Source organism: Arvicanthis niloticus, chromosome 9 (genome assembly GCF_011762505.2).
Source record: "Arvicanthis niloticus isolate mArvNil1 chromosome 9, mArvNil1.pat.X, whole genome shotgun sequence".
Taxonomy (NCBI): domain Eukaryota; kingdom Metazoa; phylum Chordata; class Mammalia; order Rodentia; family Muridae; genus Arvicanthis; species Arvicanthis niloticus.
Window position 1 is genome coordinate 6872623 of NC_047666.1, and position 23406 is coordinate 6896028.

A 23406-nucleotide genomic window follows, 5' to 3' on the forward strand; every position below is an offset into this window, starting at 1 on the left:
AAGAAGAAGAAGAAGAAGAAGAAGAAGAAGAAGAAGAAGAAGAAGAAGAAGAAGAAGAAGAAACAACCTTCCTCAAGGGTTGGAGAGATGGCTCAGTGGTTAAGAGCACTGACTGCTCTTCCAGAGGTCCTGAGTTCAATTCCCAGCAACCACATGGTGGCTCACAATCATCTATAATGGGATCTAATGCCTTCTTCTGGTGTTTCTGAAGATAGCTACAGTGTACTCATATAAATAAATAAATAAAATCTTAAAAGGAAGAAAAAAAAGAATACAAATTAAAAAAAAATAACAAAAAACCAAAAAAAAAAACCTTCCTCAAGGAGAAATTGATAACTTTTCATCTACATATAGATCTATCAAAACTCAAACTACAAAAGCCCAGTGAAGTAAGAGCTGATGAACCTTGTCTTATTTCTGGTGTAGCATGTAAAAAAGAAGTACTTCTGGTAGGCCTAGTGAAATTTGAGTGACTGGCTTCATTATTTGGGGTATAAAAAAGAGATTAAGGAGATATATTTGCTTTCATGGCTTGGATTTTAAATGTTCCCAATATGTTAAAGGCTTAGCACCACTGGGAGATAGAGAGGGCTTGAAGATGCTTAATCTAATAGGAAGTCCTAGGTCATGAGAGGCATGTGACTTAAAAGGGCATATCTGGGACTCTGGCCCCTCCTCTCTCTCTCTCTCTCTGTTTGCTAGCAATTATAAAGTGAGCAGGCTCTTCCTCCATACACTTTACCACGATGTGTGTCCCTGGCATGGCCCCAAAGCAATGGGGCCAACCAATCATGGATTGCTAGTACCACAATGTCAAGCTAATTTGAATCCTTCCTCCTTACAAGTTGAGTATCTTAGGTGTTTTGTCACAGTCACAGTGACACTGCATCAATGTTTACTTCAGATCATCTCACTTGATAAGCTGTTAAACACACCTTTCACAGCAATATTCTTTTTCTATTGAATAATTAGGAAGTATACATCTAGATAATAATGAAATAAGGACATTACACCTGCTGCTAACTTATTTTGTTCTTCCATTGCAATAAACAAATCCCCTGAGAGTATGCAAACTGCCATGCATCCAGATGGGTGACCTTGTAATTGTTTTTATGAGAAATTGAGCAGTAACTGGACCTTCACATTTATAAGCTACACAAACACTTGTAAATTTCTTTATCCGAACAGAGTATATTATCTGATCCTTTTCATTTCTTCTATATGTGTAATGTAAAGGTGAAAACATTAGTCTTTGTTAGATACATTATCAGCTCCAGGAACTTCTATTACAACTTAATATTCTTTAAGAATTTATTAATATTTAACTTCACAGAATACACTTTGGGAAGCTATTGTTTTATCAGCAATTATCTAAAATTATATACACAGTAGGTAATTTATGGAGAATTATAGAACTAAAGATATGCTTTCAGCTGTACAGTCTTCTATAGGACTAAACAGCATAAACATTAAAGCAAATTTTGTTTCATTTCAGAGCTCACTGTAGGTGATTTATATCACTTACAAGTTGATTGGCCTTTTGCTAGTATAAGGTTTGCTTTAATAGTAATCAGTTTCTAAATTTTTCTTGAGTAAGGAAAGTAGACCCTCAGGGCTTTAAAACCATTTAAAATTATTTTAGCTACTATCAAGCCTATAAATTATATTCTTCTTCCTGTTTCCCACTTGAGTTTGGCTTGAGCATTTGGAATAGCATCATTAAGCATTCTGAATCCTGTAAAAATTATCAAAATCAAAATATAATAATTGTTTCTATTTTTATCAAAAAATAAGTAAATAAAGTTGGGGGTGAGGAGAAAGGGTGCTCAGGCAGAGAGGAGAAGGAGAAGGAGGAGGAGGAGAAGGAAAGAGGGAGGGAAGAAGCAAGGGATAGAGAGAGAGCACAAACGCCCATAAAATATCTGGATTATATAGGAAAGAGCCTCTGGAGGAAGGGCAGCCCAGCCACTGGGCTGGAAAAATCAGGGTTGGGGACCAGGTATGCTAGGTAGGGACTGAGGGATCCTGGGAGAACCAGGAGGCCAGGTCTGCTTTGATATGTAAAATACACACCTGGTTCCAGCATCCTTAACCAGTTACCTACTCTCTGCATCTCTGTCCTCTAGTCATTCTCTCTCTCTCTCTCTCTCTCTCTCTCTCTCTCTCTCTCTCTCTCTCTCTCTCTCTCCTCCTCTGCCCTCCCCACTTCCCCCAATCTCTCTGCCTTCTCTCTCTCTGCTCCCTCTCTGTCTCTCTGTATGATGACTTCACTGGCCTCATTCTCTGAGATTGGGAAACCCGCCAGGGAGCTGTTCCCAAATAAACCTGCTTTTGTACCTTAAATTCAGTTCTTTATGTCAGTGGAGAAACTTTTCAGCATCTACTTCCATTTGTTCCCCTCTCACTGCAGTCACACTGCTCACTCCATCAAACACATTCATTACACCCATGAGGCTAGAGACAATGTGACCCATGTAAATTAAACTAGAACCTTGTGTCTCATTATGCACAAACACCAACTTCAAATGGACCATTATGCACAAATACCAACTTCAAATGGACCATTATGCACAAATACCAACTTCAAATGAACCATAGATCTCAATAAAAGGCCTAAAGTTCTGGCGCTGTTAGGGAAATAAATAAGAAAATGCTTTACAATATTGGCACAGACAAGGACTGTCTGAAAAGAACTCTAATCCCCTGGGAAATAAGACAACTGTTGACCAATGGGACCTCACAGTATTATAAAAACCTGAAGAGACAGGAATGAAGGCTACTCCTCAACTGAAGTTTTCTCTTCCTAGGTGCCTCTAGTTTGTGTCAAGCTGATGAACAACTAATAAGGACAAAGAATGCATATATATATATGTGTGTGTGTGTGTGTGTGTGTGTGTGTGTGTGTGAAACATCTTCATATCTCTACACATGTATATATGTGTGTAAATATCTTAATATATACAGACATGAAATGTTTAATGAGATCCATTTCTTTGTATGAACTTTGTATGAAGAACTTTATGATGATTTTGCCACAAAGTAGTTTATGATATTATACTTTATGATGGAGGAAAACCAAGAGTAGTGTACATTAGCAAGGAAATAAACAATCATATGTTGAAATTGTTAGTATTTCTCCTAGGTCCCACCCAATAGTTACCTAGCAACAGCCAGGTACAAATCTGGCTTGCTATAAAAGGGCTGTTTGGCCAATCTCTCTGTCTCTCTCTGTCTCTCTCTGTCTCTCTCTCTCTGTCTCTCTCTCTCTCTCTCTCTGTCTCCCTCTCTGTCTCTGTCTCTCTCTCTCTGTCTCCCTCTCTGTCTCTCTGTCTCTGTCTCTGTCTCTCTCTGTCTCTCTGTCTCTCTCTCTCTCTCTCTCTCTCTCTCTCTCTCTCCTCTGTTTCTGGTCCCTCTCTCTCTCCACCCCTCTTTTCCTCTTTGTCCTCTTCCCTTCTCCAACATGTTCCTGGCTGGCCTTTTCCTCTTTCTTTCTGTCCTTCTCTGTTCCTTTTCATTCCCACACCCCCTTCCCATGTCACAAACTTCATTTTACACTAGACCTGATGTGTGGTTAGGATCTTGGTGGGGAGGGCATGGTTCTGCATGGGCCCCGCTAAAGCACACCTCCTCCTGCTGCATCACGTCCTCACATTACAAAACACATCAGAGGTAAATACTTAAAAGAATAGCGTAGAGTAAGTTAATAGAAATACTTAATATTGTAAGCTTTAAAAGGGAGGCTCTAAAATCTCAGGCAAAATATGCTAACACTTTTCTGGTTGGTGAAGTTAGAGATGTTGACTCAATTCTGAGTAGTCTTTATGTACTTGAAAACAACTCTTCCTGACACACAGCATACAGGGCATAATCTTTTCATAAGCCATGCCTTTTACAACAGAAGACTCATCATATCTGAGTTCAATCCTTGTTTCTTCCCATCTGCTCTTGAAAGATGACAAGTTATTTTAAGTGGATTTCATGTCTCTCTTAGTCTCTCTGGCTTTTGGGAGCCAAGTTCTAAAAAAATAAAATTGTAAAATCACAGCCATCTAGAGGTGAGGCTGGAAAGATTTCCGGTTGTAGAGCTGCCACAGGGGGGCAGAATAATAGAAAAAACGATTGCTTATAATCTGCAGAAACTTTAGGTGTCCTTTGTTCAAATATAGACTGTGTGATACCATCAGTGCAAGTTAGTTGTTTGTAATAGAAGACATGTAGCACCTCTCACTCCTTACCTATATCATCCAGATGGACTTGTAGTGGTTGTGAGTTCGCCATGCCTAGGACATTGACAGCTTGAACCCACACCAAATGCTTCCTGCTGCCTTGCAATGAGTTAGTGGAGATGTTAACAGAGCTTGAGGCAAGATATCGTTGTTCTTCTTCTGTCTCCAAACTAAAAAAAACCAAAACCCAAAACAAAAACAAACAAAAACCCCACAGGTTATATTTATTTAATTTCCTTGTTCCAGAAACATTGAATGCTATCTTTTCCACCTAATTTTAGAACTTGACCTGTTACTAAAAAATGAACCAAACTTCATTTGATCTGAATTTTTAAAAACAAATTCAAGTGAGGCAAGTGCTGGCCTCATACTCACAGAGATCTGCCCGCTTCTGCCTCCTAAATGCTGAGATTAAAAGAGTATCACACTATGCCTGGCTTTTTCCTTTGAGACAGGGTTTCCTGTAGCTCCAACTGTCTTTTAAACTCCCTACGCCACTGAGGATGACCCTGAACTTCTGATTCTCCTGCGTGTTGTATTACAAGAATGTGCTCCCACACCGAGGTTATCCAGAGTTGGGGGTTGAACTGGGGCTTTGTGCATGCCAGACAGCCTTCTATATTTTTTAAAGATTTATTTATTTATTTAATGTATATGAGTACACTTCTTCAGACACACCAGAAGAGGGCACCAGAATCCCATCACAGATGGCTGTGAGCCACCATGTGCTTGCTGGGAGTTGAACTCAGGACCTCTGGAAGAACAGTCAGTGCTCCTAACCTCTGAGCCATCTCTCCAGCCCCAGACAGCCTTCTATTAACTGAGTCACATTTCAGCCCTCAAATTTTTATTTCTGAGAAATAGAAATGCTCCATAGATCTACACATTACCCTTCATAGGGGATGGGAACGGGGTTGGCGGGGGGGGGGGGGGTTGGGGGGGTGGAGTCACCTGCAGCTTTGTTTTACTGTACTAATTACAGTGTTTGGACTTCTGAGTTGAGGTAACCACTGGCCAGATTTTTTTTTTTTTTTTTAAATTTAACACCATCAACTGCTTTTCTTCCAGGAGACTGCTTCCATGAGATCATAAGGAAGAATTACAGTTACAGTTATTTCATGCTTGGAGTTACATTCTAGGTGCCTTATTACTACATGCCTGTTTAGCAACTCCCGAGTTTCTGGAGCTTCATAATGCCTCAGCAAGAATCAGAACTTGATTCATATGACATGCCCTCAGAGAATCAGAATTTGATGCAAGTGATGTGCTGCAGGAACATAGCTATGAGGAACTAGTTTTAGGCTCTAACCAAAAAAAAAAAAAAAATACATTCATAAATTAAAATACCACCGATACGTTGCTCTGCCTTAGCAGTTTCTCTCACACTGACAATCACTGGGGACATGCTATAGGTGTAGGAACCAAATAATGTATTTCTAGCAACTCAGGCTTTAAGTCCCAGTGCTTTCCCACACTGCCTCTTGCCTTTCACTATCAGCAAGGGCATCATGAGCACCATGTGGGTGGGGTGGGATAAGAAGTATCTATCAGGTAGGCTAACTGTACAAAGCATGGGCTTTAGAGACAGGCATAGGTTCAGCTTCCAGATAGGACCCTTCATAAATTATGAGACTGAGACGATTTACTTAGCCTTGATACCCTTCAGTTTATTCATCTGTGAAACAGGAAAGATGGCATCTCTGTGATCACAAACGAAGGTAGACACATGAGAAGAAAAAGCCAGGAGTAGATGGCTTCGTACCTAACAGAGGGTTCATTAAGTTATAGCAAGTGAAAAGGCATTTATAATATCACTTTTATGGATATAAATCAAATAAAAAATTAAGACAGGGTTGTTTGGTATCTCAGGCTGGCTTTGAACTTTTAATCCCCTTGCTTTGGCTTCTTAAGTGATGGGGATTAACAGTGTGTATATATAGTTTGTATCTGAAGTCAAATTACCTCTTGGGTTTATATATTTACATAGTGGCTTATATTCTTTCTGAAATGAGAGGGGTCATAAGTATATCAATAGAGAGGTTATTGGAAAATAGGCTAGCCTGTGTTAAGTAAGAGTTTAAGCATGAAAGCAAGACAGCTGCAGCTGTGCTTAGTGGTAAGCGTAAGTGTTAAGTGGGACATTTTGACTCTTTTCCAGTTAGAGAAAACCACATACACATTCTTAACTGGTTTGTGGCTAATTTTCTTACCACACATACTGAGACCTCAAGTCTTTTAAGAAGAAATGCATGGGTTACTAAGGATGTGACCCAAACAGCGTGAGGAGAGCTGCAGGTTACAAGATGGGGCTCAACAGTTAAAGATGCTTGTCTCCAAGCCTGACAGCCTGTTGGAAGCAAGTTGGATGCAGAGCCTGGTGTTTGATTTATGTTCACTTTGGACATCTAAGAATGTCCAACTGTTGGAAACTAAATGATTCTGAGCTTGTCAGACTTGTTGATATCTGTTTCCTCCTTTAATTCCTACGGTTTACCATGGGCCTGGAAGTCCTTAAACGGGAAATAAATATTTGCTAAATTGGCTTGGCTGGTATAGAATGGAGGCCTATTGTTCATTTGTTACTCTTTCTAATACTTGCTGAGATTGTTAAATAGTTGTTCATTTGTTATTTCTTTAGTGTATGTGTGTACTCTCAGGTCAAATACTAAGGCATGGTGGTCAGAGGACAACTGTTGATTTCAGTTCTCTCCTTCCACCGTGTGGTTCTCTGGAACCAAACTTGGGTTGTCAGGATTGGAGACAAGCACGTCCAACTGCTGAGCCATCTTGAGGGCCCCATTAATTCATTTCTTTTCAACAGCTATGAACAAGTAGAAGTCGCTGTGAGACACTACTGAATTTCACAGATAAAATGTTCATTTATAAGGGACTGCAGAAGTCAGCGGGACAGCAGTAAGTAGATACTTAGCAACAGAGCTCAATCTCTTTTCCAACAGCACCGGTGATACATAGCAAAACAACACAAAACCCTGTCTAGTGGGGTATCAGTGATCTTACTGGAGCATAGAGAGAAGCACAAGAGTTGGAAGTGAAACTTGGCCTATACTGTTCTCTTGCTGTTAGGCTAAGTGGAAATACCCTAAGAGGCCAAGTCTGTATATGCCTTTTGCCTGCTGCACGCTTCCTACCGTGCCCACAGCATTTGGTATAACTCAACTTTTTCTTGCAGGGAAAAGTCCCTTAGGCAATTTGCTAGAAAGGTAGGCTTTTTAAACTTTTTTCAGCTCACTACTGTGTTTCGCGTGAGTTTGAAGATGATTAGGTATGGGTTTCTTTGTGCTTATTGGAATGTGCACTTTGAATTTGCTAGAAGGAAACATCCATTTTCTATAATTTTCCAACGCTTATGTCTTCTTTAAAGAATTTAGTTTTATTATGTAGTATTTATTATGTGTGCATGCATGTGGGTATGTGAGTGCAGGTTCCCATATCTCTATGGGATTTACAGAGAGTTAAAAGCCAACTGACATGGCTTCTGAGAATCAACTTTGAGTATTCTGGAATAATTTAAGTGTTCTTAACTGTTGAGCCACCTTTCCAGCTCATTGCGTCATCTTTAAAATATGATGCAATTACATTGATCTGGACTCCATCAACTCAAAATACAGGTTGGGTTTGTCAGAGTTTACCTAAAGTTTAAAGTGTTAGATTTTAGATTTTTTCCCCCAAATTTTAGAATATCTATGTCTAATAGCTATAATGCTAATCTTTTCTATTAGAACATATCCAACATAATTTTCTAGATTTGTACAAAATAGCCAGAAAATAAATTGTATATACTACTCTGTACATGATTATTGCTTTATTAATCTTTTTATTTCTATGTAAATCAGGCTTGGTATAAGATAAATCACACTGACTTACGCAGTTAGTTTTGAGTGCAACACAATATCTAATCCCATTTGATATAAATAGTCTGATTGGTGTCCTTCCAAATTAACATGCTGATATCTAGCAGGTCTCTTGAGTAATGGGTCATTTTCATGCATAAGATTTAGCCTTCGGTTTGAGAGTCTTAAGTTGCTGAGCTCTTAGATGCTGGTGAAGTAATAAGGGCTTCATACTCAAGGATGATGCCAATGCCTTATGAAGGAATGAAACTGTTTTTCCACCATTCATTGGGGGGGGGGTTCAAAGAAGATATTGCTTATGGAAAATGACCTTTGTCAGACTCTACTGGCACATTGATCTCAAACTTCTCAACCTCTAGTCTATATGCAATAAACATCTATTTCTTACCAATCAACCAGTCACTGGTATTTTGTTATAGTAACATAAGTGGGCTAAGATATTTCTTATTTCATCATTGCTTTAATAATTGTCTTCATTTCACAAGAGGTTGAGAGCCATTCAGCAAGGCTAACAATCTCTCTGAGGTCACATAGAGGCAACAGGCAAACAGTGTTGGGTGGCAGCAGTAGGGTTGCTCTGTAATGCCTTCTGCCAGGTTTCTGCCTGGACAGAGTAGATAGACACACGATTCTGCCGAGAGGCATGGAGGAGTAGTCCAAGGGAGGGCATCTTTTGTTCTTTCACCACTTATCTAATCTGAAACTTCAATTCCCATTCAGCTAGAGTTGTAGCACCTATATTAGAATTAAAATTCAAAGGTCATGATTAACCGCTAATAATTCCCCTGAACTTCCTGTCTTAGAACCTGGCGTCATCGTACGAGTTGAAAGCCAGAATCACTCAATAAATTAGAACAAGCATGCATTAGTGGGTCCATTTTAAAAATAAAGAATGGAAATTTGGAGGGACTAAGTACATTATGCTGATCCTTAAAGGAGAATCAGAGCTTAAATTTAGGTCACAGTTTAAAGCGGGCTGTGCCTTCTTTAGGCTCTTGCTACCAGTTACCACCAAGAGAAAAGGATGGGGAAGTCATAGAGTTTGTTGTCCCATGAAGCAGAAAATGGAAATGGCACAGGAGTGATTTTAAGTTCCTGAACCAAGATTTGAAGCAGGTCTTGGTCACGGCTGGATCCACTCGGCAATAGGATGCATTTTTAATAGTGCCATAGAACCTACCTCTTCACGTGCACAATATACTTGGTATCTATGTAGGTGGGTTTCCCAGTGTTCCAGGTGCAAGTCATGTTGCCTGAGTATTCATGAATGACACATGTCATATTGGTGGGGGCATCTGGTGGATCTGTAACAAAATGAATCACTAAGTGCTGCTTTTGATAAAGTAGCTAGCTATTAAACTGTCAGCTTTATAGGGAAACTAGGTCTCTTGGCACTGAGAACCCATGGGCTCCTCATTCTACTACTGCTACCTTACAATGCAGTCAACTTTGACACCAAACATTGCTCCTCCCCACAGTATGTTTTTTTTTTTTATAGTTTCTTCTCCTGTGGGGATGTTAACAAGCTCAGATTCCACTCATCCAAATCAGCAAGCCTCCCTCTCTGTCCCCAATTCTATCTCCCCTCAGCTACCATTCCACCTTTCTTTTTTAAGCAAGATGTTAAAAAATTATTATTATGTGAACACAAAATTGTGTGTGTGTATGATGTGTGTGTGTGTGTTCTGTGTTTGTATAAGTATGTGGATGAAAATTCCGGTGCATGTGTAGGCCAGAAGCCTATTCAGTATCTTCCTTCATTACTTTTCATATTATTTTTTAAATATTTGTTTTATTTTTTTAACTGTGTATTTTTGTGTGGGAGTGTGTGATGAGTACAGGTGTCTGTGGAGGCGAGAAGAGGATGTTGAATTCTCTAGAGCTGGAATTCCAGGCTACTGTAAATTGTCCTATGTGGGTTGTAGGAACCGAACTTGGAATTTATACAAGGTAGAATGTGCTCTTAACCACTGAGCCATCTCTAGAACTCCTCACACTTTTTTTTATTGTTGCTATTGTTATTGTTATTATTTGTTTATTTGTTTTGAGGCACAGTTTTTCACTGAATCAGAAGCTCACTGATTAGCTGGTCTGGTAGACCAGCAAGCTCTGAGGATTCTTCTGTCTCTGCGTCTCCAGTGCTGGGATTAAAGGCAGGCATCACCCTGCCTGGCTTTTACGTAAGTTCTGGAGATTCAAACGCAGGTCCTCACGCTTTCATAGTGAGCACTTTACCAACTGAGCCATCTCTGACTTATGCAGAATTTAGTTTGCACAGTTCTACCAACTCCACAATTGTTAAAGTGACAGTGACTTTTCATCTGGAAAGCTCCATATTGTCCTGTCAAAATGACATCATTATTACTGAGCTTGGCCTGTGCAGCAGTGGAGTCTCTTCTTGCTTTCCCCTTCAAGGCTAGGCTCTGTGAAAGATTCTTTAGCTTTTTCCTATTGCCTGGAAGACTATTTCCACTTATGAAAAATACACTCTACTTTTCCCTTTGAAAGTTAGCTATTAACATGCAGAAAGAACTACTATTTAGCAGTAAGAGGAAGAAAACTTGAAACTACGTTATAATATGGATAAAATGTGAGGACACTGTACAGAATAAGCTGGACACAAAATATTGCACGATTGCCTTTATAAGAGGTGTTGAAAATAGTCAAATTCATAAAACAAAAGGTAGAATGATGGTAGTGGTCTCCTGTGTGGCCAGGCAGTGTGTGCAAGTCCACAGATGAGATAGTTTCTTTTGACAAGAAGAGTTCTAGTAAGAGAGTGCTGGGAGGATATAAGTTAATTCAGTGAACACCACTGAAACAAGCCCCTAAATGTGACAAAATAAGTGGGTTATACTATGTACATTTTACCGTCACCACATCAAAAGTTGTTTTTTTTTTTAAGGGTTGGTATTCAGAGAACTATTTCAAGGCTCTCTCTCTCTCTCTCTCTCTCTCTCTCTCTCTCTCTCTCTCCCACATCCTTGCCCATACTCCCACTCACCCACCCCTGTTCAGTTTTTCCTCTCCATAGCCTCATTTCTTTTTGTCTGCTAGCATTTTTCTTTTTCCTAATGAGAAGCAATACTTTCCTCAGTCTCCTCAGCTCCCCTCTCTACCCCAGCCCAGCCCAAGGATGTCAGTACACAAGCAATGTGCAAGAAATGTATTACTAAATAATGAGCATATGATAAAGTGATTTTAGAAGTATGTAACAAAGTGATACAGTATAGCATCTTCATTAGAGAAAAAGAGAAAGATAAATACAGAAACTTCAAAGACACCTTCCCAGTTGTTAAGATAAGATTATGTCATGAGCAAAGTGGAGAACTCTTGGGCTTGAAAGGCATTTCTATTTTTGCTCAATGAAAGCTTTTAACTTTTGTGTGTTGAATGTAATCAACTTATTAAAATCTTGACTATAGAGATTCCTGAGTGGTTAAGAGTATTTGCTGGACAACTATGTAGCCTGGAGCTTAGATCCCAGAACTCATGCATAAGCAAGGAATGTATGGTATGCATAGCCTTAAACCAAGCTCTGGGAGAAGCAGAAACAGGAGAATAACTGGCTTGAATGTGAGTCTTGGGTTCAGAGAGAGCCTCTGTCTCTAAGGAAAAAAGGAGAGTGACAGAAGAAAACACCTGGTGCCCTCTTTTAGCTTTCATACACACATGCAAGCACGCATGCACGCTCACACATGTATCACTCAATCTTCTCTTTAAAAGCTACTTTCAAACAGCAATGGTTACATGAAAGTACTTTGTAGCCGGGCAGTGGTGGCTCATGCTGCTGTGCAGCACTTGGGAGGCAGAGGCAGGTGGATTTCTGAGTTCGAGGCCAGCCTGGTCTACAGAGTGAGTTCCAGGACAGCAAGGACTACACAGAGAAACCCTGTCTTGAAAAACAAAAAACAAAAAAACAAGAAACAAAACAAAACAAAAAAATTACTTTGTAAGAGTCTGGTGAGGGGTAGCATTAAGTTCCAATGAGTAAGTTTCGTTCCCATAAGGTGAAGGAAATCTTTTAAGTTTCATTTGAACTTGAAGAAGGTAAGGGAGGCAACAGTACTTTACATCATTCTATTCTAGGTTGTGAGAACTTGTGGATTCTAATAGTGGGATTATGTCATGGGTAGGATGATGGGCTCGTGGGCTCCATAGGTGTTTCATTCTTGCTACTTTCCCCTGTGGTTTTAGGCAGAGAACACTGTTAATTTGAAAATCACAGAAGACAAATGTCAACTTTCTGGACTCTGTTTCACACTGTTTTCCATGAAGCAAATGGTCAGGAGTGTAAATGCATGGTTGGCATGAACTCTGCAAAAGACAAAAGTGACACCTTTGTACGTGTATAAGTGAGCAATGTATGTTAGTGGGGAGCAGAGTAAAGAACTAGAGAGTAAAGTCACAGGAGGAACACCCCATTGTTAGATCTAGGTTATAAATATCCAAGAATAAAACTGGCTGTCCACTTCTTGAGAATACCATGAATACACAGAGAGAATTAAGATTTTGTTTTCTCATACCTGTTCCATCTCTCTATGCTTATTAGAATATTCCCTGATCCTTTGCCAGGAGACTTATTAATTCAGCCTAACCAATGATTCTTTGCCACTGAGATCTTTTGGAGGGGCTGGGTCTGGGGTTCTCTTTACTTTATATTTCTACTGTTTAGCATATTTTTTGGTACATATGTAAAGCAACCACTGAAGTTTATCCCACAAACTGAATGGTAATAAACAAGATGGCAATGACAAGAATTAAGGTGGAGACAGGTGTGATGTTTCAGGTGGAGATCACTGAGCACCTGCAGGAGGGTTCAGGCCAGGCTATACACAACAAGGAGCAATTGTGAAGATGAATATTTAAGGATTTAAGTGGATAAGAATTCTTTCATCACCAAGAGTGAAAGTCAAAGACTGAAATATTTTAAGGTAAAAAATGCTTAGAAATTTAAGTAAATGGTTAAGTGGAAGTATTACCTACATGGTTTGTTTAATTTGACACTTTTCAATGACCTCTATTTCCCATAATATGTTCCCATTTAAGCAGAGATAAGAATCTAAGAAGCACTTAAGATTGTGGACTATAGTGGAAAAGGTATTTCAGAAATTGCTCATACAGAGAGATGTTGAAATACCTGGGTCTTTTCAGGCAACGCATTGACTCATTCGCTCTCCACCTTTCGTGATGCTTCAACGTGCCTGCAATCACTCTGTTCAAAACAGTACTGACTACTTGGCATTGTAAAGCTTACAGAACAAATATCCGGTATCAAATTAGCCCAGTGAAAGCAATGTGCTTTCTAGAACACCACAAAACCCTCAAGGCCCCCTTTTTGACCTAGTTAATAGCAGCAAGTTTGCCAAGAACTCAGCCCCAAAGCACATTGAGCTTGAACCCAGAGGTTTGAGTTAACTCTTGCCTGGCAGTTGGATTTGCCTACTCATAACCCGAGGTTTCTGTGAGGAATTACATCTCTCAAATTAATGAACGGAAAAAGTGATGGTGGAGGATGAACGTTTCTCTTAGGCTGCCCTGGAAGGCAGCCTAAGCATGAAATACAGCATGGTTCTGGGCAGAAACCGCTCAACCAACAACAGCAGAAGGGTGGCAGCAAGCTCTCAGTCACTCACTCCAGCAGGGGAAGGAACATTAAGAAAAGATTTGTAAAATCCCATTTGGTGTTGTTTTGGATGAAGGAGCTTCACTAGGAAAACAAACTAGCAATTTAAACTAAAGAGAAGGGACAGGTGCTCAGCGACAAACTGAAATTCAAGGCCATATTTGCTGAAAATAGGGGCCTCAACAACATCCCATCTTAATGGTTCAGCAACATGGTGGTCTCTGCTTTGATTTCTTGTTCTGTCTTTTAAAATCATCTGCTTGGTCTCCATCACAACATCTGTCTGTTTAAAGGATGAGGCGCTCTTTGATTCAGGAACTGTAAATAGGATACTATAAATAGGAAACTGAAAACCAAAGTTTGCTGGATTGTTTTTCCTTTTAAAAGAAGTGATACTTATTTTAGATCATTTTCCCCCATCACTTAAGCTAACAACTCACCTTTCTCTGAAGCTGTGAAAATTCTTTATTATTCCTCTGAAGAAACTGCATAGCATGTCCACTCATACATCAGTCCCCAAAGGGGGAAACGGCGAAACACTGACATACTGAGGGGTAATATGGACAAGTTGGCAAGACTTCATACATCAGATGAGGTGTCTGCTTATAGTTTGATTTTCACAATGTAGGCACCTTTTACTGTTTAGTTCAGTAATTTAAAGTGCATGTAGCAAGGTCATTATTAAAGTCTAAAACTTGCTCTTTCCTCCAACTCTTCTCCACCTCATCCTGTAGCTGTTGATTCAAAAGACATGCATGCTTTGTCAGCTGCCCAGAGTTAAGTAGGACAGTGGTCTTTTTACAGAATAAGAAACTCTCCTAGTTTTCAGGTGGCCAGTCTCAAAGCCAAACAACAGTGGGGTCCAGTCTGGCTCTCCTTATCTAGGATCTGGGACTGAGGAGGAAGCAAGAGCTTCATGTAATATTATTAAAAGTATGGGGAAAGGGACCGCTTCTGATCTTTAAGTCCCACTGGCAAAGATGTACTGGAGAATGATTCTCTGCTTTAAAACAGTGAAGAGTGGTCAAGGAGATGGCTCAGTAAAGTGTTTGCTGTGAAGTCATGGGGTCCTTACTAACATCCACATAACATGCCTGGAATTGTGCCATAAGCTTGTCGTCCCAGCACTGAGTCCCTGCCAGGTCTCAACAAACAAGGTGGAAGACTCCTTGAGAATAATGTACAAGTTTTATCTCTGGCCTCTGCACCCATATGTGCACACACACACACACACACACACACACACACACACCCCTCTACAAACACAATCACAGACACATAAACATATAAAAACAAAAGGTTCATAGATATTTTGTACAGATCAGTACAGGAACTTATACACCTTCAGAATATTGTAAAACCAACTGATTTAGTATGTGTTGAGATCGATTTGATTAATTTTTAAAATAATGATAGTAATGGTAATTCATAACATGGGCTATGGGATAAGAAACAGGGGATTGTTGAGAATCTCCCTACCTATGTTTACTTGTTTGCTTATTGAAATAGAGTCTCTCTATGTAACTCTGGCTGGTCTAGAATTCCTGATATAAAACAGGTTAACCTTGAACTCCCATGTACTGAGATCAAAGGTGGGAACCACCAAACCTATCTGTTGTTTTATCAAAAACATGCATTTATAAGAATTCAACACTAACATACCTTAAAGTCTTAGTATACATTCAAATAAATTATTGAAATAAGGTGCTTACAGGTGCTTTTATTCCACAATATGGAGGTTGAGGTCAGCTAAGCAAATTGACCAAGATTACTCACTGGGACCATAGTGAGAACACAAAGGTAGTTTTGAAATGCAACCTGAATCTTGGCTTCAAAATCTCTTAATAGGACCAGCCAGCCTAAAAATTAATGACATTAATTTGGCAAATAAATTCACCAACAGAAGCCAAATAAAAACCAGATAAAAGAGCATCATTTAAACTTTTTGTTGTTGTAGAAGCTTATGTTGACCAGGAAGTCACCATTCTCCTTCCTCCTCATTCAGAGTGCTGGGCTATAGGTGTATACTATCATTCTTAACTAAGACAGCATCTCAGCTAAGGAACTGCTGCCTTTCACATAGACTGTTCATTCAGACTAGTGGGGAAAATTGTTCTCTGGGGGGTATGTGCAATATTTAAAAATTTTGGTGTTCACACCAAATCTTCATACTTCTGTCTTCTTTTGAAAACTCAGCAGATCAAGGCACACTGGCCCCCAAGAGGTGGTGGCTGTCCCAGTGAGATGTTATCTTTCTTCTCTGTACAAGCCTCACCAGTCCCTATAACTCATCGTTCACCAATGTGACTCTGTAGACTTTTGAGTTGAGCCCCAGTTTTAAATTGATCTGATATATAAACTATGTATCTGATTTGTCTCCATTTTTGTGAGAAAGCCTAGAAACTATCAGTTAATCATTAGGATAGTCTGTAGTACTTACATCCAGAGGAAATGTCTTTCCCACAAATAAGTGTCTCTTGAAAATGTCCAGGACACTCAGCAGTGCAATGCATGGAGGCATGAGGTTCCGAAAAGCCTTTATACCAAACTCGAGCTGTTGTTCTATTAATCCTTGTGATATGAAATTTTTCTTTGAAGCCATTTTTATAAAAGTAAAGATTCCTTGGTCGGCAGTTCTTAAGGGCTTCTTGGCAATATATAGAAACATTCATACCCATCTGAAAAATTTCACCAGGCTCAACCCACATGTTACCAGAGCAGTTTATATTTGTGATTCCTGAAAACAAACACATGAAATAATCAATTATATGCAAAATATTGTAAGAGATTTAGAAGCATATGCTTCTGCATGTAAAACTCATTCTTTCAATAACTAAATGATAATTGAAAAATTGCTGTATGGTTTTATCATGTTTCCACTGATGGCCAGTGGCAGGATGCAGCCTTTAAGCTTTTCTCATCGTCAGAGAGCAAACATAATTTTCTCTTCTATTTTAAGGTGAAAAATGGAGGCATTATGAAGCTATAGCACTTTTTCAAAGACGAGACTCAAAGTAGTACTGGGCATTGCAGAATCCAATTCCATTCTCTTGATACTCAACCAATCTCTGTATTCAACCAACCTCTTGTTGTTTGTGGAGTGTGGAGTACTTTTGTTTGTTTTTTGAGATAAAATGTACTTTTATCATCACAGTGTGACTATAATGATCATATCTTTACTTTTACAATAACAAAAAGAGAGTACTTAATAACCACATAAAATTAAACACTAATTTAGTAATATAGAGGAAACATGATGCATTATTGAGTTTAAAAAGCAAATTGCAAAACAAGATGATTTATAAATGCTTGACATTGGAAAGAAGCAAATTATGGGTGAATCAATAAGAAATACTGAAAGTTGTTAGCAACATTAATTTCCATGTTAATATTTTTATTTTAAATTGTGTATGTCTATGACTTAAACATAATACAATGGGTATGTTACTTTTATGACACAACTAACTGAAAGCTCAGTGGCAGTGCTTGCCTTGAGATACAGGCAAGCACTCCAGCCTCCTCTAAAAGGGAAGTCATTTATGTAAAGTCAAACGGAATACAGTATTAATAAAATAAAATTCTTACCTAGAAAAAAGTCTGAGTTTTATGAAATTTGTTCTAGCTTTTCCTGGAAATACTTGTATTAAAGTATATTTAAGTTTATTAAGTTAAGAATAAAGATGAGTATTTGATTTTTAAAAGGCCCTTGTCCTTGGAATACAAAACTTCAAGAACTAGCTTATTGAGTATGTGTTTAAGATTACTTTTTGTTTAAGTTTCACATAAGTTAAAAATATTTAAATGAGGAAACAGTAGTAAAATAATTACAAGATCATCAATAGGAATAGAACCAGATGCTGAGTCCTGCTTGGCCATGTGTAAGGGACAGCATGACATGGTTGCCTGCCCATAGATCAGAGCCATCAAGGCATGGGCCTCCATGAGTGCTGATGGCTGCTGAGCATGTAAGGCTTGTGTGTAAAACAGTGTACATGTTTTCATGTTCTTCCCTCAAGCAATGTCCTCTCGGCCAAGGTTAATGACTCAATGGTAATCAGAGATATCAGAAGTCCAGGGAACGAGGGCGTGTGTATGTCTCAGCAAAATGGTAGAATGCTGTGACCTTCAGGACAGTCTTTAAGGCTGTGGGAAAAAATGTTGAAAACATGATTTCAAAAATATATAATTGCTTGACTATGCAAAATATAAAGATGTAATATGAATTGTACAAGGAGCTTCGCAGATATAATGAAACAGAGGCAGCTGCACTATGAGCCAGCTTGTCAGAAAGATACTAAGGAAGGGGATAAAAATTTAAGGAGTGGTGATCTCAATGCAAGATACCACCCAGTTAAGATTCTTTGTTTAACCTTACAGAGGCAGGTTGATTCCTGAGTTCAAGGTTAGCCTGGAAAGTGCTAATTTAAGTCCATCTGTGGTTGGAATGGTAATTTCAAGGTGGGGTCCCATCCAGTTACTTTATTGACTGTGCTTGTGCTTGCTGTCGCTGTCTACGAATCAAGGGGCTGGGGTTATAGGATGTTGATTCATGGGATAATCAAAAAGGAACCTGGGGTAAGGACTGAAATGATAATGTCAAATCAAAGACTGGGCTTGTGGTTTATAAAAGATGAGCCATCCAGAGAGTTTTTTAGGATAGCAAGAGAAAACTATCTCAAGCAGAGCAGAACACAAAGAACATTTTGAAATCTGAAAGGCTGTCTTCAGTAGGGGAGAGAGAGAGAGAGAGAGAGAGAGAGAGAGAGAGAGAGAGAGAGAGAGAGAGAGAGAGAGAGAAGCAGTCTGGAAAGCCATCTTGAACACAACATAGACCTTTAGCTTGGATACATGATTTGACTTTGAGTCATTTGTTTTGCTGCTCCCTGATACCCCTACCCTCAGGAACTCCTCTCCAGACTGAAGCTGGTCCTTAGCAACCAGAAACATGGCTCTTGTAATCACAGGACTCAAGAGACTTAGAGAAGAGGTCCTTGAGTTACAATCTTATGCTACATACATTAGAAGCTTTAAGATAACCTGGAACAGACAATAAAAAAATGAGAGCAGGTGAGATGATTACCAAACCTGAAGTTTGATCCTTGGTCCCCCACATGGTGAAAAGAGAGAAGCACATTTGTCCTCTGATGTCTTTTTGGTACCATGCCACATACTCTGTTCCACAAACAGATAAATCAGTGTGAAAAATATTTTTTAAATGTATTTATTTTATTTATATGATGAGTATACTATTGCTGTCTTCAGACATACTAGAAGAGGGCATTTGATCCCATTACAGATGCTTGTGAACCACTATGTAGTTGCTGGGAATTGAACTCAGGACCTTTGGAAGAGCAGTCGGTGCTTTTCCATCTGAAAAACTGAGCCATCTCTCCAGCCCATGAAAAATATTTAAAATGGAAGAAAGAAATAGATGTGTCAGGTCATGGTAGCATATGCTTATAACCCTAGCATTTGCGCAGCTAAAGCAGGAGAGTAGAGAATCTGAGATTAATCCTGTGTTACACAGCAAGTTCAAGGCTAATGTGTAAAATGTAACTTGGTCTTTAAAAAACAAGCAAAAGAAGAACATGGGTATGAAAGAGGAAAAGGACAGAGGAAGAAGAAAAAGGGGAAATATAGATCAGCATGAGTCATGGATGGCAGACAGATTTGTGAAGTATTCTATTTTTTTTTTAAAGGAAATACCTGGCTATTTTAAATAAGTTTGGTAATTCAAGTTTAGACAAAAACGTAATTTTATGACTCATTGTGAAACCATTTTTAGAATACATAGAAAAGTCTCAAAAGATTTGGTCACGTGTCCTGAGTTTTAGAAATGACTTTTTAGAACATAGTGAGGGGAAGTTGGTGATCAGGAAGAGGCAAACACAGATTATAAAAGAGTAGGTCATGTTAACTTGCTAGTTCTTTCTTTTGTTCTTTCTTTTTTAGATAGGTTCTCACTTTGCAGCCTATGCTGGCTTTGAACTCGTTTCCATTCTCATGTCTCAGTCTCCTGCATGATAATAATATAGTTGTGAGCTACCTCGACCAGCAATTGAATTTCTGAAATATGGTTATCCAGGTTAGAAATGTTAAACTTACTATAGAAATGTGTAATACACTTTGAAAAAATACTTGTAAAGCTTTTTGTTTAGTTAAGCATTAATTTTTTGGTAGGGTAGTTTTGCTATGTATACTAGGCTGTCCTTGTACTCACTCTGTAGCCCCTGGCCTCAAACTTGCAGTAGTTTTCCTGTCTCGGCCTCTTGAGTGTCAGGATTAAGATGTGTGCCTCTGCACTTGGCCAGTAAAGCTATTAAAATGTAGTAACACCATCCGAGTAAAAAATTGAACAGATGTCATCTGTATTCTATTATAATAGTCATACAGTGAACAATAGTTCTAGACATTGTCTAATGCTATGTCTATCACAGTCTAGACACGTTCTAACATTATGTCTTACTTCACTTGATGTGTACTCATCATTTGGACATATAAACAGTCAAGCAATAATTAATTTTTTCTCCTAAACCTTGTGGGGAAGCTGTTAATGTGACTCTGAAGTGTTCAGTTATCTTGCTGAAAGGTTTTATATCTAGATCTATAGCTCCAACATAATTGTGTCCCTGCCTAGAGATGAGCAATATATGTACGGTCCCAAGGAAGAATGACTTACAAATTTGTGAAGCATTTCACATTTAACTACAACAGTAACAACAGCAAACAGAAAAGAAAAGGAGAGAGAGAGAGAGAGAGAGAGAGAGAGAGAGAGAGAGAGAGAGAGGAGCAAACAAGTTTGTCACTATTTTGTAATCACCTAGTCTGAAAAATGTCACTGACTCTTCAGAACTCTGTGTTGGTATTACTTGTCTTTTGTGTATTATCTGTTTATTCTGGTATTATTTGTGTCCTTGCTCAGGAGACAGCTGCTCTCAATAGAAACTCCCAGATGCCAACCATACACTTCCTTAAACTTCTGCAGTCTTGAAGAAACTTGTTTTACTGAATGTTTTTTTGAATTATAAAACAGAAATAACAACAGTAAGATAATGGTGTTTAACAGGAAGTAAAAGCTAGCAGAGAACTTTCTGTAGAGTAATCATCAGTAATTCCTAGAACTGAAGTAGATGCAAGCTTTGGATGAGTTACATAACAGTTATGATAATTCTAAAATAGAACGTTTCAACTCAAGACAGCTTCCTTTGTGGAAACATTCATGGGACAGAAGAGTTTCCATTTGGGTATCTGGGTTTTTTTTTTATTTTTAAAGGAGCAATCTGTATTTGAAAGGAAGTTGGATTAGTTTGTTCCACTCCATATTAATTTCTTAGTCTAATAACTTTTGTATTTTACAGATATTCTGATATAATGGCTTTCAAATTATAACCATTCAATGTTCTATCTGTTAAATGAAAGTATAGACAGATGCACAAAATACTATACCTCCATGACACCATCTGAAGAGCACATAAAGGGTTATTACCACATGCAACTGAAGTGTGAGGTGACTCATGTCCCAAATGTAGTAGAAACGTCTCATTTCTCTCTGGAAAAAGATGAAAAATGCTTATATTTATATTGTAATATTTTACAGAGATAACGAGCATTATACTTCTCACAATTACTATCTTTAATGGCATCCTTTCATTCAGAAGAACAGAAACAGGGCAGAGAGAGGCCATATTCTGTAAGGAGGCTCATCAAAAGGCAGTTAAGTAGAGCATCAGGGTGGAATGTCTGCCTTCCAGCATCACTGCAGATTATCCTTGGAGATCATTAGGCCCTTATTAAAATGCAGTTCCTCCTGTTCCATTGCCCTTCATCAGGTAGTTCCTCTCTCTGCTATAACTTCTGATAATGAACAGTTAATGTCTGACTGGTTCACACCCAGCGTGGTCTGGAAGACCAGTCTTTGATGAACAAAAGTTGGGAAAAGCAGAAAACGTTCGAATTCCTAAAGATAAATGGTTAGAAAGTGTGGGAAACTGGAATAAGGCAAAGACATGTACTAGGAAAAGTAGAACCCACAGGGGGCCCTTTCATCTCTAGGGCTCAGAAGAGACCTGTGATGGAAAGGAAAACACTGTCCCCACCTTACACCGGGAGCCTTGCTCTCCACTCATCAGTCTAGTTGTAGGATAAGTCAGTTACTCAACAATAGTTATTATTATTATTTATTGTCAACTTAGTTTAGCCTGAGTTTTCATATTAAAGAACTTGAAAACACAACCCATAGCTCATCAAACAGCATAAACTACACAATTATACTTTTGTGGCTTATGAATATGGAGAACCCTTTCTTAATCGGTGCCAACATCTCTTTGTAAGAGGTAGCACAGGCTGTAGCATTGCCTCACCAGATGTTAACTGCTCACCGGAGAGGTGAGCATCAGAAGAGGTTCGATGGTGGGCAGTACGAGAGACTCACTGTTGATCAGTAGCATTACATGAAAGAATCACAGGAATCATAAAAGAAAGCAACCTGGCCTGCTTATTTCCAAACAAAAGCACAGCTGTCTCTAAGTATTTCAGGAATCGGGGTTTTCTTACCTCTCTTCTCATTTATTTGCATTACTTCCTTCAGAATCCAGTAGCTGCTCTCCTGGCTGTGCTGTCTTCTTTCCCCCTGCCTGCCTGTCAGCATTTGCTTCAGATTTCTACCTATGAGGCAAATGGAAATGTCAGCAGAGCCCTGACCTACATTTTCATTTTGTGAAGAGGAACTCGGTGTCCATTTCATAATGACTAGTTGTCATGTCACTATTTGGAAAAACCCAGATTACTGAAAGTGAACTGCCTTGTCAGTACTTTTTTCCTTGCCTTAATTGAAAACAGTATCTTTTGCAAGAAGGCAAACAGATTAAAGGTGGTCATGCATGCTTCTAATTCCTGCACGTAGGAGACAGAGGCAGGCAGATCTTGGGGTTCAAGGTCAACCTGGTCTATTGGAGCTCTAGGTCAATGTGGTGGTTTGAATATGCTTGGCCCATGGGAAGTGGCACTATTAGGAGGTGTGGCCTTGTTGGAATGGGTGTGACCTTGTTGGAGGAAATGTGTCTCTGTGTAGGCAAGTTTTGAGGGCTTCTAGTGTTCAAGCTCCACCCAGGGTGGAAGAGAGTCTCTCCCTGGCTGCCTTCAGATCAGGATGTAGAACTCTCAGCTCCTCTAGCACCATGTCTGCCTGCAGGCTGCCATGCTTCTTGCCATGATGATAATGGACTGAATCATTGAAACTATAAATCAGTTCAATTAAATGTCTCTTTATGAGTTGCCTTAGACATGGTTTCTCTTCACGTCAATGAAACCCTAACTAAGACAGCCAGGTAGGGCCACATAGTGAGATCTGGTAGCAAAACAAAAACATTTAAAAAAAAGAAAATGTCAGTCTATAAGCGGGTGATTTTTGTGCCTGCAGCATAAAATGAAGTGGGAGAGAGAATAACGAGTGCAAGAGGAGCATTAGAGAGAAACCCTCTTCTCCCTCCAGCTGCTCCAGAGGTTGTGGTAACCTGAGGTAACTCCAGAGGCAGTAGCTCCACTCTCTCCTGTCAGGTTCATTTCTCAACCTTGCACTTGGAAGCTTGCCAAGGCTTCACTCAGACACTGTGTTTCCCCAGCCAGAAGTGGAAGGTTCTCCTTGTCAAAGTTCCTCCTCTTTCTTGAGGGCTAATGGTGAGTG

General features: G+C 39.2%; 1 protein-coding gene across 2 annotated transcripts in view; it reads right to left on the reverse strand.

Moving 5' to 3' along the window:
• Il23r (interleukin 23 receptor) overlaps nucleotides 1–22418 on the reverse strand; it is a 59948-nt gene extending 37530 nt beyond the window's left edge. Inside the window, exons 1-5 of one of the 2 annotated variants that reach the window (XM_034511174.2) lie at nucleotides 22278–22418; nucleotides 21171–21273; nucleotides 16165–16461; nucleotides 9279–9402; nucleotides 4236–4396 (exon numbers count right to left, since the gene is read on the reverse strand). In XM_034511174.2, the coding sequence (XP_034367065.1) occupies nucleotides 4236–4396; nucleotides 9279–9402; nucleotides 16165–16461; nucleotides 21171–21273; nucleotides 22278–22289 (697 nt within the window). In that variant the 5' untranslated portion in view covers nucleotides 22290–22418. The remainder of the gene's footprint in view (nucleotides 1–4235; nucleotides 4397–9278; nucleotides 9403–16164; nucleotides 16462–21170; nucleotides 21274–22277) is intronic. The other variant, XM_076939891.1, reaches the window with a different exon arrangement.
• Nucleotides 22419–23406: the final 988 nt, after the last annotated feature.